The sequence below is a fragment of the Peromyscus eremicus genome, chromosome 8a, assembly GCF_949786415.1.
Source record: "Peromyscus eremicus chromosome 8a, PerEre_H2_v1, whole genome shotgun sequence".
In the NCBI taxonomy this organism is placed as follows: domain Eukaryota; kingdom Metazoa; phylum Chordata; class Mammalia; order Rodentia; family Cricetidae; genus Peromyscus; species Peromyscus eremicus.
In genome coordinates, this window is record NC_081423.1 from 41,171,841 (window position 1) to 41,189,244 (window position 17,404).

Sequence of the window (17,404 nt, forward strand, 5' to 3'; positions counted from 1 at the left end):
TCCTTCTGCGCCTGCGCAGAGAGGCGGGGCGCAGTCACCTGAGCGCGCACTGGGGGCGGAGCGGGGACGGGCGGGCGCGTGCCCGCCTAGAGTGACGCGGGAGAGTAGGCGAGTCGGGAGGGCCGAAGGGTAGAGCGGCGCCGCCCGCTGGTTTGGTGCGCATCGTCGGCCTCTCTGGGCACCGGGGCTCGCGTCTCACTGGCTCGCTGGGTTCCTGGAGCGGATCCGGGGCAAGAGGGAAGAGAGCTCCGGGTCAAGGGCCGCTGCTGCCCGGACTCGGCTGCCAGCCCGCGCTCGGCGGGGCCGCCAGCCAGGGTAAGCGGGCAGGGTTGTTTAGGGTAGGAGCGTGGGGCGGAAGTGCCTCCGTGGCGACCCATCCTACACACGGGAACACTGAGGCGCCGAGGCCACGGTGCTCCGGGTCCCCGGAGTCCGGCTTGGAGGCCTTAATGAGTGGTGGGGGAGGCCGGAGGCCGCCCTGCTCGGATCTTGGGGTGCTGCAGCTTTGCGTGGTAGGGCCACCCTGGGAGAGCCAGCAAGCTGGTTGGGGCGCCGGCAGAGTCCAGGGCTGTGAGCTGGAACGCTCCGGAGGGGACCTGTTGCCATTTCTTCTAACGGGCCGCTGCTTCCTCCTGCGCCAGTCTTGCACGGCAAAGTCTTTGTTTAGTCTTCTGAAACAGGGAAGTGAAGCTTATTGTTTCCCAGACGCTCTGGCGAAAACAGAACCAGACGAGCAGGAGACACTCAGCTGAACGGTCTGCACTGTTGGCAGGAAGAGCATTTTTCTGGCTTTCTCACTACTTGCTCTTCATAGCTCACCTAGATGCACAGGGACCTCTGCTCCAAAGTTTGGATAATCAGGAGTGGTCTTTGCTCTGCAGCCTGCACAGGACAGAGAGTGTGTGCGTGTGCGTGTGCGTGTGCCTTTCTGTGAACACCTTTCCCTTTTGCAGTTTCAAATGTAGCTGCAGTGGGGATCAAGTTTTACTGAGGCAAATATTGCATGGTGTGATCAAAATTTTGATTCAAGGGGTTGGAGAGATCGCTCATCTGTTAAAAGTGCATTCTACTTATGCAGAGGACAGGCTCGGTACCCAGCACCCACATCAAGTGGGTCACAGCTACCTATAACTCTAGCTTCACGGGATCCAGTACTCTCTTCTGGGCCCTGCCAGCACTGCACTCACATGCACATAACACTTCTTCCACATACCCATAAGGAAAAAGAAAAAATAAAATAAAATTTTAAAGAAGAATGTAGACGGGGCTGAAGCGATGGTTCAGCGGTTAAGAGCACTGGCTGCTAATCTGAAGGATCCAGGTTCGATTCCCAGCACCCACATGGCAGCTCACAGCTGTCTGTAACTCCAGTTTAGGGGATCCATCACACCAGGCATGCATATGGTGTACATATCTGTGCATGCAGGCAAAATACACATTAAAAAAAATTTTTTTTATAAAGAATTCAGACTCAATCTCCAAACCTCCCTAAGGAATTTTGAAGGATACTTTTTTTAGAGATTAATTTTTATTTTGTTTAAGTATGTCTCTTTGTGCATGTTTGTCACATGTGTGTTGGTGTCAAAAGTCGGCAGAAAAGGTGTCAACATTCTCTGGAGCTGGAGGTACAAACAGTTGTGAGCCAACCCACATGAGTGCTGGAAACCAAACTCTGGTTTTCTGGGAGAGCAGCAAGTGTTCTTAACTGCTGAGTCATCACTCCAGCTCCCATTCTTCTCCTTTAAACTATTATATTATTATTATATCTTTTCTGTAAGCTAGATAATAGTATTGTTATATTATTGTATGTTTATATAATAATAATAATAATAATTATTATTATTATTATTATTGTGTGTACATATGTGCCAAGTTGGCCATGTGGAAGTCATTATAACTTGGGGGTCAATTTCTTCCATCAATCGAGTCTGGGGCTCAAACTTAAGTTAGGCGTGGCAGGGCTTGGGGATTTAGCTCAGTGGTAGAGCGCTTGCCTAGCAAGCACAAGGCCCTGGGTTCGGTCCTCAGCTGGGGGCGGGGCGGGGGGGGGGGGGGGGGGGGGGAGTTAGGCGTGGCAGCAAGTGCCTTTACTGCCAAACTGGTCTGTTTTGTTTGTGTTCTTTTCTTTTAAAAACAGAGTCTCAGCTGGTTGGTTGTGGTGGCGCATGCCTTTGATCCCAGCACTTGGAGGCAGAGGCAGGTGGATCTCTGAGTTCAAGGTCAGTTTGGTCTCCAGAGTGAGTTCTAACACAGCGAGAGCTACATAGAGAGACTTGTCTCAAAAAAAAAACCAAAACAATAAAATGAAATAAAATAAAATCAGGGTCTCCCTCTGTAGCCCTGGCTGGCCTCAAATTCCTGGTGCCCCTCCCTCAGCCTCCTGAGTGCAGATTGCCATCTTACGTCAGTTTTTTCTTTGAGTTATGAAATTCATTATTATTCTTTTGGTTGTAACTTCAATAATGAGGTTACTTTAGAGGCTGTGTTATACCAATAACTGTACTTGAAAGCATAGGCTTATTCTGCTCTGAGATATGGGGGAGAGGCTGAAAAAGAGAAGTCTGTGTTGCTTCTTGGGGTCTGGGCTCCCCAGCTGCAAAGTGGAGGCCCTTGGCCTGTGTTGGGTTGCTGTTTTCTCTCTCCCCTGCAGCCATTACGCCCAGGAAGTTCACGCAGATCTGCCTGGTCCCAAGCCAAGGCTGGTTTGGAACTATCTATGCCTTAGCACACAGGTTGGCCTCTGGAGGCATGGGCCACCACTCTCCTCTTGGTTCTTCTTCACTTGGAAAGCACTGCCTTTCGGGACAGAGTCTGCTGTTCATATTCCCGCAGATTTGCTAGGGAAAGGTTTGCTGCAGGAATGTCTTGTGGGTCTTTGCCGGTGTCTCTGCTCCTGTGTGCAGGTCCTCCTTTACCAGATAATGTAGAAAGCAGTAGCTTTGAAAGTGGTTGACATCCTGAAACAAATTCCCTCTTAAACAACTTTAGGCGGTTTGTTTGTTTATTTCTTTATGCCTGTATCCTTTCTGCTTGAATGGGAACATCTCTGAAAAGTTCAGGAGTGACACCCACTTACTTACCTTCTGTAGTTCGTGGTTGTGCCCAGGAAAACAAGGTCCTGGCACCTGTTTCATAGGCATGGAAAGTGACTTCAGGAGCCAAATGAAGTGGCTCAAGCCTGTACTGTAGCACTTGGGGGGCAGAGACAGGAGGGTTGTTACAAGTTTAGAGGTCAGTCTGGGGAACTCTGAGCAAACATTTTCTCAGTTGTCAGGAAGTTGAATTTGCTGCACATTCATTGTGAATGTACATCATTCCTGCCCTCTATTAGTTCACTTGCAAGCTTTCATTAATAGAACAAAAACAGGAGAAGAAATGGACTGCGCCTTTAAGAGGTAGCTGCCAAAATGTGTGTGTATGCTGGGAGCTACCACACAGTCACTTAAGTTTTTAGTTTCAAGGAAGCATCTGTGAAGTGTAGACTGCCTGGAATGAAAGGTCTTATAAGGAGAAGTAGACAGCATTAAGACCGATCTTCAGCCAGGTGGTGGTGGTGGTGGTGGGCTCGCTTTTAATCCCAGCACTCAGGAGGCAAAGACAGGCCTCCTGAGTTCCAGGCCAGCCTGATCTACAGAGCGAGATCCAGGATAGCCAGGGCTGTTACACAGAGAAACCTTGTCTCAAAAACAAGAAACTGAACCCAAACAAAAACAATGATCCTTACTCTCTTCTGGAGTCTCTGTCACCTATCAGTTCTGAGGTAGAAAACAAGGATTTCCCTTGTTCTGGTCTTTAGAAACTCCTCAAATTCATTTACTGTTATTGTTACCTTTATTTTTATTTTTATTTGCTCTCAAATTCATTTACTTTTTTTTTTTTTTTTTTTTTTTTTGCCCATGTGCACTGGAGCCCACCATTACATATTGTGTTGAGACTCTATACAGTGGGTTTGCATTGAAAGGAAGCTTTTATGGGCTGGAGAGTTGGCTTACTGGTTAAGGGCACTTCTTATGAAAGTGAAAGACCTGGGTTTGATTCCCAGCAATCACATGGAGGCTCACCACCTCCTTGGACACCAAACACACATATGGTGCACAGATGCAGACAAATAAAATAATAAAAATAAATATTAAAAAGTATTTTTAAAAAAGGAAGCTTTTATGCCCTTTTGTACACCCCCACCCCAGGGCTTCCCTATATTGCTACACTGGCCTCTAACTTGTGTTTAACTTCCCAAGTTAATGCCAAAGCACCTTCTCATGGGATGTGTGTGTTTTGGTGTCAAGGATCAATCCTGGAGTTGTTTTGCTAAATATGAGCTCTGTGTTGATTTTTTGTAGTGACAGTGTTTTTCTGAGCTTAGATTATGTTGAATTTGACCCATCTGAGTACTTTCTCCTGTGGTACAGATCATCGGCCAGCTCCTGCTTGAATCATTATTATTATTATTATTATTACTACTATTATTTTGGTTTTTCGAGACAGGGTTTCTCTGTGTAGTCCTGGCTGTCTTGTTTTTTGTAAGATTTATTATGTATACAGTATTCTGCCTGCATGTATGTCTGCATGAAGAGGGCACCAGATCTCATTACAGATGGTTGTGAGCTGCTATGTGGTTGCTGGGAATTGAACTCAAGACCTCTGGAAGAGCAGCCAGTGCTCTTAACCAACTGAGTCATCTCTTCAGGCCTTGAATTATTTTTACTTGCTACACTGATCTCTAACGTGTGTTTAACTTCCCAAGTTAATGCCATTTTTTTTTAAAATTACTTTATGTGTATGAATGTTTTGCCAGCAGAATGTCTGCTTACCATGTGTCTATCTGGTGCCTGTGGAGGCCAGAAGAGGGCATCAGACCATCTGGAACTGTAATTATGGATGGAAGTGAACTACCCTGTGGGTACTAGGAACTGAACCTGGGTCCTTTGCAAGAGCAGTAACTAGTGCTCAACTGCTGAGCCATTTCTCTAGTCCTACCACCCGGTTCTTATTGTGGAGTTAGTGCTTAGCTTCTTCATGATCTCTTAAAAGTAGACCTCACAGGGCTGCAGAGATGCCTCGGCAGCCAAGAGCATTTGCTGCTCTCGCAGAAAATCTAGGTGTGGTTCCCAGTACGTCACCAACACAATGGTTCACAAGCATCTCTAAATACAGTCCCAAGGGATTTGATGCCCTCTTCTGGCCTTTGTGTACTGCATGAACATGTTATAAAGACATGCATGTACACACAAAAATAAAACAAATCTAAAAAAGCATAGACACTAGTAACTGCCCTCCTTTTTTCCTGAGACAGTGTTTTGTGTAGCCCTGGCTGTGCTGGAACTCACTGTGTAGACCAAGATGGCCTCAAACTCACAGAGAAACGCCTCTGCCTCCTGAGTGCTGGGATTAAAGTTGTGTGCCATCATACCCCGAATAACTTCCCTTTTTAAATGTCATTGTTAAGGGTTCAGGTTAGGCTGGTGGTGGTGCACGCCTTTAATCCCAGCACTCAGGAGAAAGAGCCAGGTGGATCTCTGTGAGTTCGAGGCCAGCCTGGTCTACATCCTGGTCCAGGACAGGCACCAAAACTACACAGAGAAACCCTGTCTTGAAAAAAGGGAGTTGAGGTTAGCAAGTCGGGCTTTTCTTTGTATTGAAAGAGAACGACTTGACAAAGGCAATTGTAAACACTTCCTAGCTAGTGGAGGCTGCATGTACTGATTGTGTTAATGAAGTTATGGTAAAACTCAGGTTTGTTTTTTTTGAATGTTTCGAGACAGGGTTTCTTTGTGTAACAGCCTTGGCTATGCTGGAACTCTTCCGGAGACCAAGCTGCCTTGAACTCTGCCTCTGCCTCTCAAATGCTGGAATTAAAGGCGAGGGCCACCATTGCCCGTTGTTTGTTTTGAGACAGGGTCTTGCTATATAGCCCTGGCTGACCTTGAATGGATGCGGTAGGTTGTCCAGGCTGGTCTTAAACTCTCCATCCTTCTGCCTTGGCCTCCTGAATGTTAGGATCGTATATATGGGTCACTGTGTCTGGCTAAAATACAATTTTGATGTTTGTTTAGTTGGCATCGTACACCATAATGTAAACTTACGTGATTTCAAAATCTTTAAATCTAGATTGGAGCCAGTGTGGACAATCCAATCAAACAGAAGGAGGCTTGTTCGCTAACATAGTTGACTCACGGTGGCTCCTCAGGTGCCTTCAGGATGCCAGCGGCACTTGTGGAAAACAGTCAGGTCATCTGTGAGGTGTGGGCCAGCAACCTTGAAGAAGAGATGAGGAAGATCCGGGAGATTGTCCTCAGCTATAGCTACATCGCCATGGTGAGTAGGTCCTTGCCACCAAAGGTTAGACTGACAGAAATCTGCAGTTCTTCTGTGAGTCAAGGGAGCCAGTATCTCTGAGGAGGGCACAGCCTCTATTACGAGTTTTTGTAATGTTCCTCTGTTTGAAAGTCTTTTATGTTTTTATTTTTGTTTATTTTAGGATCTGGATAGGTAGCTCTGGCTAGCTCAGCACTCCCTAGGTAGCCAAGGCATGCCTGGAAACGAACTTATGTTGATCTTCCTGCTTCTGCCTTCTTAGCAGAGATTATCAGTATGCACCATTGTGCCCATTGCATGTGTGGTGCTGGACAAGTGCTCTAGCATCTGACCTGCCTCAGCCCCATAGGTGTTTCTCTTCACACGTGTGCATTTGACCATGTGGTAGTTCGTTCGTTCTTTCTTTCTTTCTTTTTTTTTTTTTTTTTGAGACAGGGTTTCTCTGTATTTTTGGTGCCTGTCCTGGATCTCGCCCTGTAGATCAGGCTGGCCTCGAACTCACAGAGATCCGCCTGTCTCTGCCTCCTGAGTGCTGGGATTAAAGACGTGTGTCATCACCGCCCGGCTGGTATTTATTTCTTAATTAAATTTGGAGATATGGTTTCATGTAACACAGGCTCCTCTTGAACTTGCTGTGTATAAGGAGGATGACTTGACCTCCTGACCTCCTGCCTCCATTTCCCATGTGCTAGGATTACAGGCATCTGCCAGCATGCCTGCCTGTCTTCTGTTTTCAAAATACTCAAAACATTTTGTTGCTAGCACTGAAAAGTTAGGAGATGTCAAATTCCAGATCTGGCATTTCTGGTCAAATGGGAAGCTCTGGTACTCTGTGGCTCACTCTCCTGCCTGACCTCAGTAAAGTGAGGCTTGTCTTGGACCAGCCCCTGGGCAAGCAGGTGCTCTGTTCCACTCCAGGCTTGCTACTTGCCACTGTCTTCAAACCCTGCTTTCACTACTCGGTCCATGAGAAGTGCTAGTCTCACAAGCTCTCCCAACAGACTAAGAGCCTGTAATCCTGACACTTGGGGGGGGGGGGATCAGGGGTTTAAGACTGATTTAGGTCAGTCTGGGCTTCATAAGGGGGAAAAGGTTTTATATATACACGGCAATAAGATAGTCACTCAAGAAGAAGAAGGTTGCGTTTGTCCTTAGTACAAAGACTGGACCAAGATGAGAGCTCTGAACGGCAGGCCAGCAGCCATGCTGCTCTCAAGTGTGAGTCACACAAAGAAACTAATGTGAAGGAGCAAAGAGCCTGTGAGCCACCACATCCAACCTGGCTGTATTTGTATTTACCTCATATTAGAAGCTCCTGCCTGGGGTCTGGAGAGATGGCTCAGCAGTTGAAAGCACTTGTTACTCTTCCAGAGGACCCAGGTTCAATTCTCAGCACCTACATGACAGCTCACCACTGTCTCTAACTCCAGTTCCAGGGAGTCCAACACCCTCCCACAGACATATGCAGGCAAGACACCAATGCACATAACCTAGTCCCTGTCCTGTGTCCTGTTGTGTTGCAGACTTTGGGAGCTTATCTTGGGACTTCTATAAACTGAAGAGCAATTTTGCTCATGAGTTGCTGGCTCAGCACCCACTGTTTGGTGAGACTTAATGGTGAGAGGCTTTTGTTTCTAGGACACAGAGTTTCCGGGTGTTGTGGTTCGACCAATTGGTGAATTTCGAAGCTCCATAGATTACCAGTATCAGCTTTTGCGGTGCAATGTTGACCTTCTGAAAATCATCCAGCTGGGCCTCACATTCACAAATGAGAAAGGGGAGTACCCTTCTGGAATCAACACATGGCAGTTCAACTTCAAGTTCAACCTGACGTAAGTTGTCTGAGAGACTCTCGGTGTTATTCTTAGATGGCTACAGTTGAGTGGACTGAACTGATTGCTGGAGGTTTTACTAACCAAAGCTTTTTTTTTTTGAGACAGGGTCTTTATTATATATCTCTGGCTGTCCTGGAACTTGCTATGTAGACCAGGCTGCCCTTGAACTCATAGAAATCTGCCTCCAGAATTCTGGGATTAAAGGTGTGTGCTACTACACACTAATTATATTTTTGCTTCATGAACAAACGTAGGTGTTAAAACAGAGAGGAGTTTTCCTTTTTTTTTAAGATAGGATCTTTATGTAGCCCTGGCTGTCTTGGAACTTGCTATGTAGATCAGGCTGGCCTCAGACTCAGAGATCTGTTTGCCTTTGCCTTCATGGTACTGGGACTGTAGGCATACACACTATGTCTGCCAAGCTTAGTTTTCCTTAAAGAACTCTTGTGATTTAGCCTAAAAAGAAAATGTAAGCTGGTGTGTAGCTCAGTGGAATAGCATATTTGAGGCCATGGATTTATTCCCCAGTACCACAGAAGGGAGACAACCCAGTTAAAAATTGGCAGAAGCTAGGCTGTAGTGGTGCACACCTTTAATCCCAGCAGTCAGGAGGCAGATCTCTGTAGGTTCAAGGCCAGCCTGGTCTATATAATAAGTTCCAGGACAGCCAGGACTACATAATGGAACTTGTCTCAAATTCCCTACCTTAAAATAAAAACAAAACAAAAAACTCGCAAAAGATCTGAGTAGGTTGTGGCCGGTCTTTCTTGTCAGACACTCTTTGGACTGCCAGCCCCCAAATATAATGACACAGAGACTTACTATGAAAGCTTGGTCTTAGTTTAGGCTTGTCCCACTGGCTCTTAACCCTAACCAGTGGCTCTTTACCTCTTCTCCAGTCTGTACATCCGACTCCCTCTGTGTCTTGATGGCTAATCCCTCATGCACCAGAGTTCCTTTCTCTCCCCGGAAATCCTTCCTCTCCTCCCCTGCCTAGTTATTGGCCATTCAGCTCTTTATTAAACCAATCAGAATAAAACAGTGACACATTTTTACACAGTGTGATCAAATATTCTGCAACAGGAGGTATTTTCTTTTTTAAAAGATTTTTAAATTTTATGTGTGTGAATATTTTGCCTGCATGTATGTCTGTGTATCATGTATATGCCTGGTGTCCACAGAAGTCAGAAGAGTGCATCAGATCCCCCCGGGACTGGTGTTATAGAGAGTTGTGAGCCACCATGTGGGTGCTGAGAACCGAACCTGGGTCCTCTGCACGGGCAGCAAGACTTCTTATATTCTGAGCCTCCTCTCCTGCCCCTCCTTTTTGATTATTTATTTTTAGAATAAACTTGTTTTAGTTCTGTTTCATTTGTTTTGTATAATTCTATTGTAAATAGTACAAGGAAGTAAAAATATGAATGATTAAAAATTAAAAAACAAGGGCTCGATAGATGGCTTAGTGGTTAAGAGCACCTAGGGCTGCTCTTCCAGAGGTCCTGAGTTCAATTCTCAGCCACCACATGGCAGCTGTCTATAATGGGGGCTGAGTGCCCTCTTCTGGTGTGCAGATGTACGTGCAGACAAAACACTCATATGCATAAAATAAATAAATCTTTTAAAGAGATTAAAAACAAAACCAAAAAAATGGGCTGGAAGGGTTAAGGCAGTGGTTAAGGCACTGGCTGCCCTTCCAGAAGACCTGGGCTTGATTCTTAGCACTCAAATGGTGGCTTACAACTCTAACTCATTCAGTTACTTACAAACACTAAAGTAAGAGGATGTTGATCTTCTGTAATTAGGAAATATGTATCTGTCGGTTTGTGGGGTGTTTCAGGGATGCTGTGTTTCTAAATTATGAGCGGATGGTGATATTTTTTCCTTCTGCTTCTGTCTCATTACGCCCCCGGCTCACACTGACCTCTTGTTTTTCAGAGAGGATATGTACTCCCAGGATTCCATCGACCTCCTTGCAAACTCAGGGCTGCAGTTCCAGAAGCATGAGGAGGAAGGGATCGACACACTGCACTTCGCAGAGCTGCTTATGACATCGGGAGTGGTTCTCTGTGACAATGTCAAGTGGCTTTCATTTCACAGGTCAGTTCCTGGGCACCGTGGCCTCTGTCTCTTCCTTCACAGCTTCCTCCTTCGGACTTTGGGCTGCATTGGAGAGGAACTGAACTCGTGTTGATTGGAGTCCTCTTTGGCGGCGGCAGTGTGAAGTTGGAGGTGGTGCTGGTGCTCGTGTGTCCAGTGTTTAGGGAGCCCTGGAGCACATACACAGGCTTTGCTTCACATATCCTCAGTGCTGTATTCCAGGTGGATGGTGGGTGCTGTGTGCTTGGTTGTTTTCAGCCTGGTGTGGCTTGTCCTTTCTAAGGTCTTCAGATGGCAGATATTCTTTCAATACTCTTGGAGGGTTTTTGTCTTTAAAGGTGTGTGTATATGCAAGTGTGTGCCTGTGCTGGTGCCCAGGGAGTCCAGAGAGGATGTTGGACCCTTTGGAGCTTGAGTTACAGGAATTTGTGAGCTCTCTGACTTGGGTGCTGGGATTTGAACGCTGATCCTCATGATTGCTCTTTTAGCTGATCCTTCGCTGTGGCCCCTTCAGTTGAGTTTCGATGAATCAAATGAACACAAACTCTCCGGTTCTTGTTTGCTTCCCGTGGTAGCTTCCTGAATGTGAAGTTCAGATTAGTCAGGGCCCAGCCTGCCTCAGGAGGCATTTTTAAACCCTGCGGGGTTTCCGGCGGGGCTGAGCTGCTCTCTGACACCTGCTTCGTTCTCCCTGCAGTGGTTACGATTTCGGCTACATGGTAAAGCTGCTGACAGATTCTCGATTGCCAGAAGAAGAACATGAGTTTTTCCACATCCTGAATCTTTTCTTCCCATCCATTTACGATGTGAAATACCTGATGAAGAGCTGCAAAAATCTTAAGGTAACAGACAACATTCTCCTTAGTATTCGTAATAAACAAGCAAACCCCAAGCCCAAGACTTGTCTTGCTTTACTGATGTATTCAGCATGTTTTTTTGAGGTCGGCCAGTCTTCTCTAGAGAGGGTGTTGATTGAGCTGAGTGGGCAGGCCTTCCTCTGTAGCTGTCTTCGTTGGTAGCTTGGGCACCAAAAGGGCCCGATTTCTTGCCTCTTGAGGCTGGCTGCCTTCCTCTTAGGCTGAGAACCTCCCAAAGAGGTTGGTGACATGAAGCTATGTGCAGTATGTCATGACAGTCCCGCACTGGCCTACAGTCTGAGGGTTTCTAACTTTTTAAAAGTTCAAGAAGGCTGGATGGTGGTGGCACACCTTTAATCCCAGCACTGAGGAGCAGAGACAGGCAGATCTCTGAGTTCGAGGACAGCCTGGTCTACAGAGTGAGTTCTAGGACAGGCTCCAAAGCTACACAGAGAAACCCTTTCCCCCCAAAACAAAACAAACCAGAAGTTCAAAGAGTTGGGCCTGTGAGATGGCTGAGTGGGTGAAGGTGCCTGCTGCCAAACCTGATGGACCTGAGTCCGATCTCTGCAGCCCGTGTGGTAGGAGAGCACTGACTTGGGAGAGTTGTCTTCTCATCTCTGCGTGCACATAGTGTATTGTTTGGGAAGAACATAGGGAAAACCTGAGAGATGGCTACTGAGGCCTGTTAGATGAGAGGCGACTTTCCTTGAGTCCAGGAGAATAGCATTGGTATGTGACATCTCTGTTTTCTGTCCTCTAGGGAGGTCTTCAGGAGGTGGCCGATCAGTTGGATTTGCAGAGGATTGGAAGGCAGCATCAAGCAGGCTCAGACTCCCTGCTGACAGGGATGGCTTTCTTCAGGATGAAAGAGGTAATGCTCCAGTGTGAGGCCTCTGAGTTTTGAGGAAGCTGCTCCTTTCTTTTCTTCTGCTTTCTACAGTAGGAGTGTTGTTTGTTAGTTTACCCCCTTGGGCTAAGGATTGTTTCTCTAATGAAGATGAATTTCTCTTTCGGTTTACTTACCTACTCTGTCAGTTTTAAAATATGTTTGAAGAGGAAGAATATGATTGAAAATTACAGTGAAAGCTGGGTGGTGGTGGTGCACGCCTTTGATCCCAGCCAGGGCTTGGGAGGCAGAGGCTGGTGGATCTCTTGAGTTGAAGGCCAGCCTGGGCTACAGAGTTGAGTTCCAGGACAGCCAGGGCTATACAGAGAAACCCTACCTCAAGGAAGAAGAGAAAAAGAAAAGAAAAGTTACAATTTTGTTGACATTTTTCTTTTCTTTTCTTTTTTTTTTTTTAATGGTTTCTTTCTTTTTTTTTTTAAAGATTTATTTATTTATTTATTTTATGTATACAGCATGTATCCCTGCAGGCCAGAAGAGGGCACCAGATCTCATTACAAATGGTTGTGAGCCACCATGTGGTTGCTGGGAATTGAACTCGGGACCTCTGGAAGAGGAGTCAGTGCACTTAACCTCTGAGCCATCTCTCTAGCCCGACATTTTTCTTTTAATTTATTGTTTTTTATTTATCTGTGTCTGACTGTGTATCCCTGACTGGCTTTAAACTCTTATATAGAGATCTGCCTCTTGAGTGCTGGGGTTAAAGGCTTATGCCTGTCCTTGAACCCTTGCCTCGGGCTCTGAAGTCTGGGATTACAGCTGTGAGCTGTCATAACTAGTTATATTTATTTTTTGCTGCTTTTAAGCACTATTACAAGTTCAGGTATTGATTTAACTAGTTTTCTGTGGCTTTGACAAAATAACTGAGGCCATCAACTACAAAGGACTAGTTTGGTTTACAACTTAAGAGATTTTAGCCAATGATTGGGTGGCTTTGTCTGCTCTGGCAAGCCAGAGCATCAGAATGCTAGGGTCTGGCAGGAGATCTGTTCATCTCTGGTGGCTTGGGAAGAGAGGAAGAGGCTGAGTACAGGGGCTGGCCCTGACAACTTCACTCCCTCCAACTAAGTTTCACCTCCTCAAGGTTTTACCATTTCCTGGTAACCCTTCAAGTTGGTGCTAAGCCTTCAACACAAGGACTTCTAGGAATATTTTCAATCAAAATAGTAACAAGTGTATTAGATCAATGGTTGCCAACTGGCACATTTGGTAATGCCTTGGAGATGTTTCTTGTTATACTTAGCAGAGGTGGTGCTTCTGGCCAGAGCTGTGCTCAACATCTTGTGATTGGACTGGACAGCTCTTGCCCAGTGGTAGTAAGGTTGAGCTGCTGGTGAGTGCTCATTGTCCATGATCTCCTTAGTCACTTTCTGCCTCACCTCAGGTGCTAGGATTCCATGTGTGCGCCACCTCACCTTGTTTTCGTGACATTTATGAATAAGGAACCATGATGGAATGGAGTTGAAGTGACTTGGCAAACCTGAGTTCTTAGTCACTGCCTTGCCTGGCAGCAGCCCAGGCTTCCCAGCAGTGACAGATCATAGGAATACCAAGTCTGTTTAGGAAGCAGAGCCCGGTGCCTGTGTGGGAGATGTTTGGTGTCGCTGAGTTAGTGTCAAGGCATGAGGAGCTGGGAGGTGGCATGACTCCTGGCCCCTTTCTCAGCTGCTTCTGTCCTGTTCTGCAGCTATTCTTTGAGGACAGTATTGATGATGCCAAGTACTGTGGGCGCCTCTATGGCCTGGGCACGGGCGTGGCTCAGAAGCAGAATGAGGATGTGGACTCTGCCCAGGAGAAGATGAGCATCCTGGCCATGATCAACAACATGCAGCAGTGACAGCACGTGCATCCTGCCGCCTGGGCCATCTCCCAGCCACTGACCTGCGGCGTCTGCTCCGAGCAGAGACTGGGTTTCTGTTTAAAGATGCCTTTATTTTAGATCCAGAAGAAGGGGTTTGCTCTGAATCTGTAAACAAGTCTTCCTTGTCCTCATGCCCACGCCCCTCTGCTGCCTCCTGCCACCAGCATCCATGGCTCCGTGGACACCTTTTTAAACCTCCGGGATGTCTGAAACAAACCAGTAAAATGTATCTGACTCTTGTGTGTTGTCCTTCTTGTTCTTTTGGCTTTGCAGCTCTGATGATATTCAGATGAGCCGAGGCTGCCAGGGAACATGGTGTGTGTCCTTGGGAAGTAGGTCTGCAGCAGCAACAGGCTCTGCTGGCCCTGTCAGTGCTTCTCCAGACGGCAGTCCTGACTTAAATTGATTCCATGACTGCCGCTCTCCTTTCTGTGGTTAGCGGGCACCTGAGCCTCACCTCAAGTCACCTTTTCAGATGAACTGCCGAGACTAGGTCATGCTCCAGGTCCATTTTGTCCTCAGCAGGGTGATCTCAATCAGCTGTGTTCTTAGCTTCCATTTCCCCTGCTTGTATTTAGAAATGTGAGATGGCCAGGTGGTAGAGCTGAGCTCTGGAGTGTTGAGTCTTAGAAAAGTCACAGGAGTACTTGTGAGCAGGGCAGCAAGGGAGTTCACCTCAGACCTCCTGGAATCATCCCCACAGCTGTGCTCAGAAGCCTATTGTTTTTTAAGGTTAGGCATTTAGGAAGCACACTGTTTTTTTTTTTTTTTTTTTAAATGACTACAGAAAGTACAATTTTGAGAAAGCAGAAACTTCTTGGGAAGTCGGAGATGGCAGCAGCTTGGAGTGGTCTTACATTTTAAAAGCTTGTGGGGAACTGAATTTGAAATGATTACAAAATGTCAAGTATTAAAGCTGATATTTAAGATGCTTGTAAATATTATTTATGTTTTTAATTTTGTAAAATAAAGATTGCTTTTTAACCACTGGCATGAGGTGTGGTCTTTGTTAGCTAGGAACTGGTATCTGTGACAGGATTGGCTTACCTCAGAACCAATCAGCCTTGGAAGGAAGGTCTCATTGAGGAGCACAAGCTCACACCCTGCTGGCAGTTGGGTCTTAGTAGGACAGCAGAGTAGCTTTAATTGTATTCTCCCTGGCTACTCATGTAGTGGGTTAGGCTCAGTGGAATTCTGTAGGACACATTGAACTTCAGACTTCCTAATTTAGTTTTTTCCCAGTCTTTTCTGTTGGCACAAAAAGGTAAGGCTGTCAGTCAAGTATTGGGACCCTTCTAGAATGCTTTTCTAGAGGGTCCTTCTAGTCAGGGTCTTGTGTTATATAGGCTGGCCCAGACCTCCAAGCCATCCCCCTGAGAGGCAAGGAGTGTAGATTTGCACCACTGTACCCACCAGATCTACAACTCTGGCTGGCTGGTGCACTTGAGATCTGTGGTGAAGGGAGCACAGTGGCTCTCAGGAAGGTGCCCTGGAACATTTAAAGAATTGAGCTTTTCTCAGAGGACAGGCCAAAAGTGCCGAGATGAGAACTGGGACTGTCCACGCATTACATAGAGGAAGGGCACAGTCTGTGAGAGCTGACAAGCGCGGTCACGTGAGCACACAGGGCTGTGCAAAGGGTGGGTGTCCTCTGATGGGAATGGTGCTAGGGAGGGATGAAGAGAACAGCTTTTGGTGACCAGAGTTCAGCCCTATGTGCTGCTGACCTTGGATTCCACTGTTCCGTTTGCAAGGTTGAGCAACCTTAAGCCTCTTGTCAGCCAATGCTGGCATGTGAGTCCTGTGTTTCCAAATTACCAATGAGTATCTTAGTTTACTAGTTTATTCAGCCAATGAGCTTTCATTAAGTACCCTTATCCACTCACTCTAGTAGATGTTGGGGTGAACAATAGAGGACACTGTCCCCCTCACTACAGGTAGAGAAGCCTACCTGTTACCAGACAGTAAATGATTTACACAAATACAACCTCAACTGTATAAGGTCAGGTTATACAGTTTAGGGAAAGGGAATTTTAGGAAATTTTTTTTTAAAGCTGAGGTTAAGGGGTGAGTAACTCAGGCAAGATGGCAGCAGCTGGGCCAGATTTGATGCAGGGTGAGATGCTGAGAGGTAGGAGGTGAAGGTGCAGAAAGGGAGGGGATGGGCATAGGGAACAGTGAAAGCAGATCCAGAGCACGAGGGAGCCAGTAAGAGGTGGAAGAGGGCCCAGTGGTGGCAGACACATTTAGGGTGGGAGGCACGTAGGAGGCAGAGGCAGGCGGACCTCAGAGTATGAGACCAGCCTGATCTACAGAGTAAGTTCCAGGACAAACCAGGGCTACACAGAGAACCCTGTCTTGAAATAACAAAATCCAACCTCCACCCCCTTAAAAGAAAAAAAGTGGGAGAAGGTGCTGAGGAATATTATTTGAAGATGTGTTACATCTGTTTATGCTGTGGAACATTTGTTTGAATGATACAAAGATGTGTTATATTCTTTTATGTTGGATTTGTTTCATTCTGTGAAGCTGTTACTTTGCTTGTCTAAAACACCTGATTGGTCTGATAAAGAGCTGAATGGCCAATAGCTAGGCAGGAGAAAGGACAGACAAGGCTGGCAGGAAGAGAGAATAAACAGGAGAAATCTGGGGAGATGGAGGCACAAGAAAGAGAGGAAGACTCCAGGGGCCAGCCATGCAGCTATATAGACAGACATGGAATAAGAATGGAAGAAAAGATATACAGGATAATTTAAGAGAAGCTGGCAAGAAATAAGCCAAGCTAAGGCCGGGCATTTATAAGAAAGAATAAGCCTCTGTGTGTGATTATTTGGGAGCTGGGTGGCGGGCCCCCAAAGAGCCAAAAGAGAAAAGGAGTTAAAAAAAAAAAAACAAAAAAAAAACCCAACAACTACAGAAGGTAACTGGATGAGTCTAGACCAAATTACTTTAGATAAACACTGCCCCCCCCCCAAAAAAAAGGTTGCTTAGTAATACATGTTTTCTGCTAGAACCTTGAGTGAACACCTTTGCTTCTCTGGCTCTGTGGTTCTCATAACTAGGGATACAGAAATAATATTCAAGTGATAGCAAGTTGACAACATCATACATTATTTAAAAGAGCAGTTTAAGAGGAAAACAGCTGTTTTTAAATTTTCTATTGGGTAGTTCTATTTTAGGTTTCTTTTTGAGTGTGTACATCTATGTACTATGTGTATGCCTGGTGACTGTGGAGGCCAGAAGAGTGTTGGATCCCCTGGAATGAAAGTTATAGATGTTTGTAAGCCACCATTTGGGGCTGAAATTGAACCCAGGTCCTGTGGAAAAGCAGCCAGTGCTCTTAAGCCATCGCTCTAGCCCACTGGATTATCATTACTATTTTTGAGACAAGGTCTTGCTTCATAGCCCAGGCTAGCCTTGAATTCAAATTCCTCCTGCCTCTGGTCTTTCCCAGTAGTAAGTGGCATGCACAGTGTGCAGGGTTGCTCCCAACAAGCACTGATTTCAGCGAATCACAAAGGTGAGACTGTAA

At 46.2% G+C, this 17,404-nt stretch overlaps 1 protein-coding gene across 2 annotated transcripts; it reads left to right on the forward strand.

The window, feature by feature from the left end:
- The first annotated feature begins 172 nt into the window (after nt 1-172).
- On the forward strand, nt 173-14,286 carry Cnot8 (CCR4-NOT transcription complex subunit 8). 2 transcript variants are annotated; one of them, XM_059270612.1, is made up of 8 exons: nt 173-315; nt 2,138-2,219; nt 6,109-6,315; nt 7,954-8,147; nt 10,086-10,247; nt 10,945-11,089; nt 11,868-11,978; nt 13,699-14,286. In XM_059270612.1, exons 3-8 carry the CDS (start codon nt 6,199-6,201, stop codon nt 13,846-13,848), a joined length of 879 nt encoding a protein of 292 aa, XP_059126595.1. In that variant the 5' UTR covers nt 173-315; nt 2,138-2,219; nt 6,109-6,198; the 3' UTR covers nt 13,849-14,286. The 2 variants fall into 2 exon arrangements, with proteins under 2 accessions (XP_059126595.1, XP_059126596.1); XM_059270613.1 differs by lacking the exon at nt 2,138-2,219.
- The last annotated feature ends 3,118 nt before the right edge of the window (nt 14,287-17,404 follow it).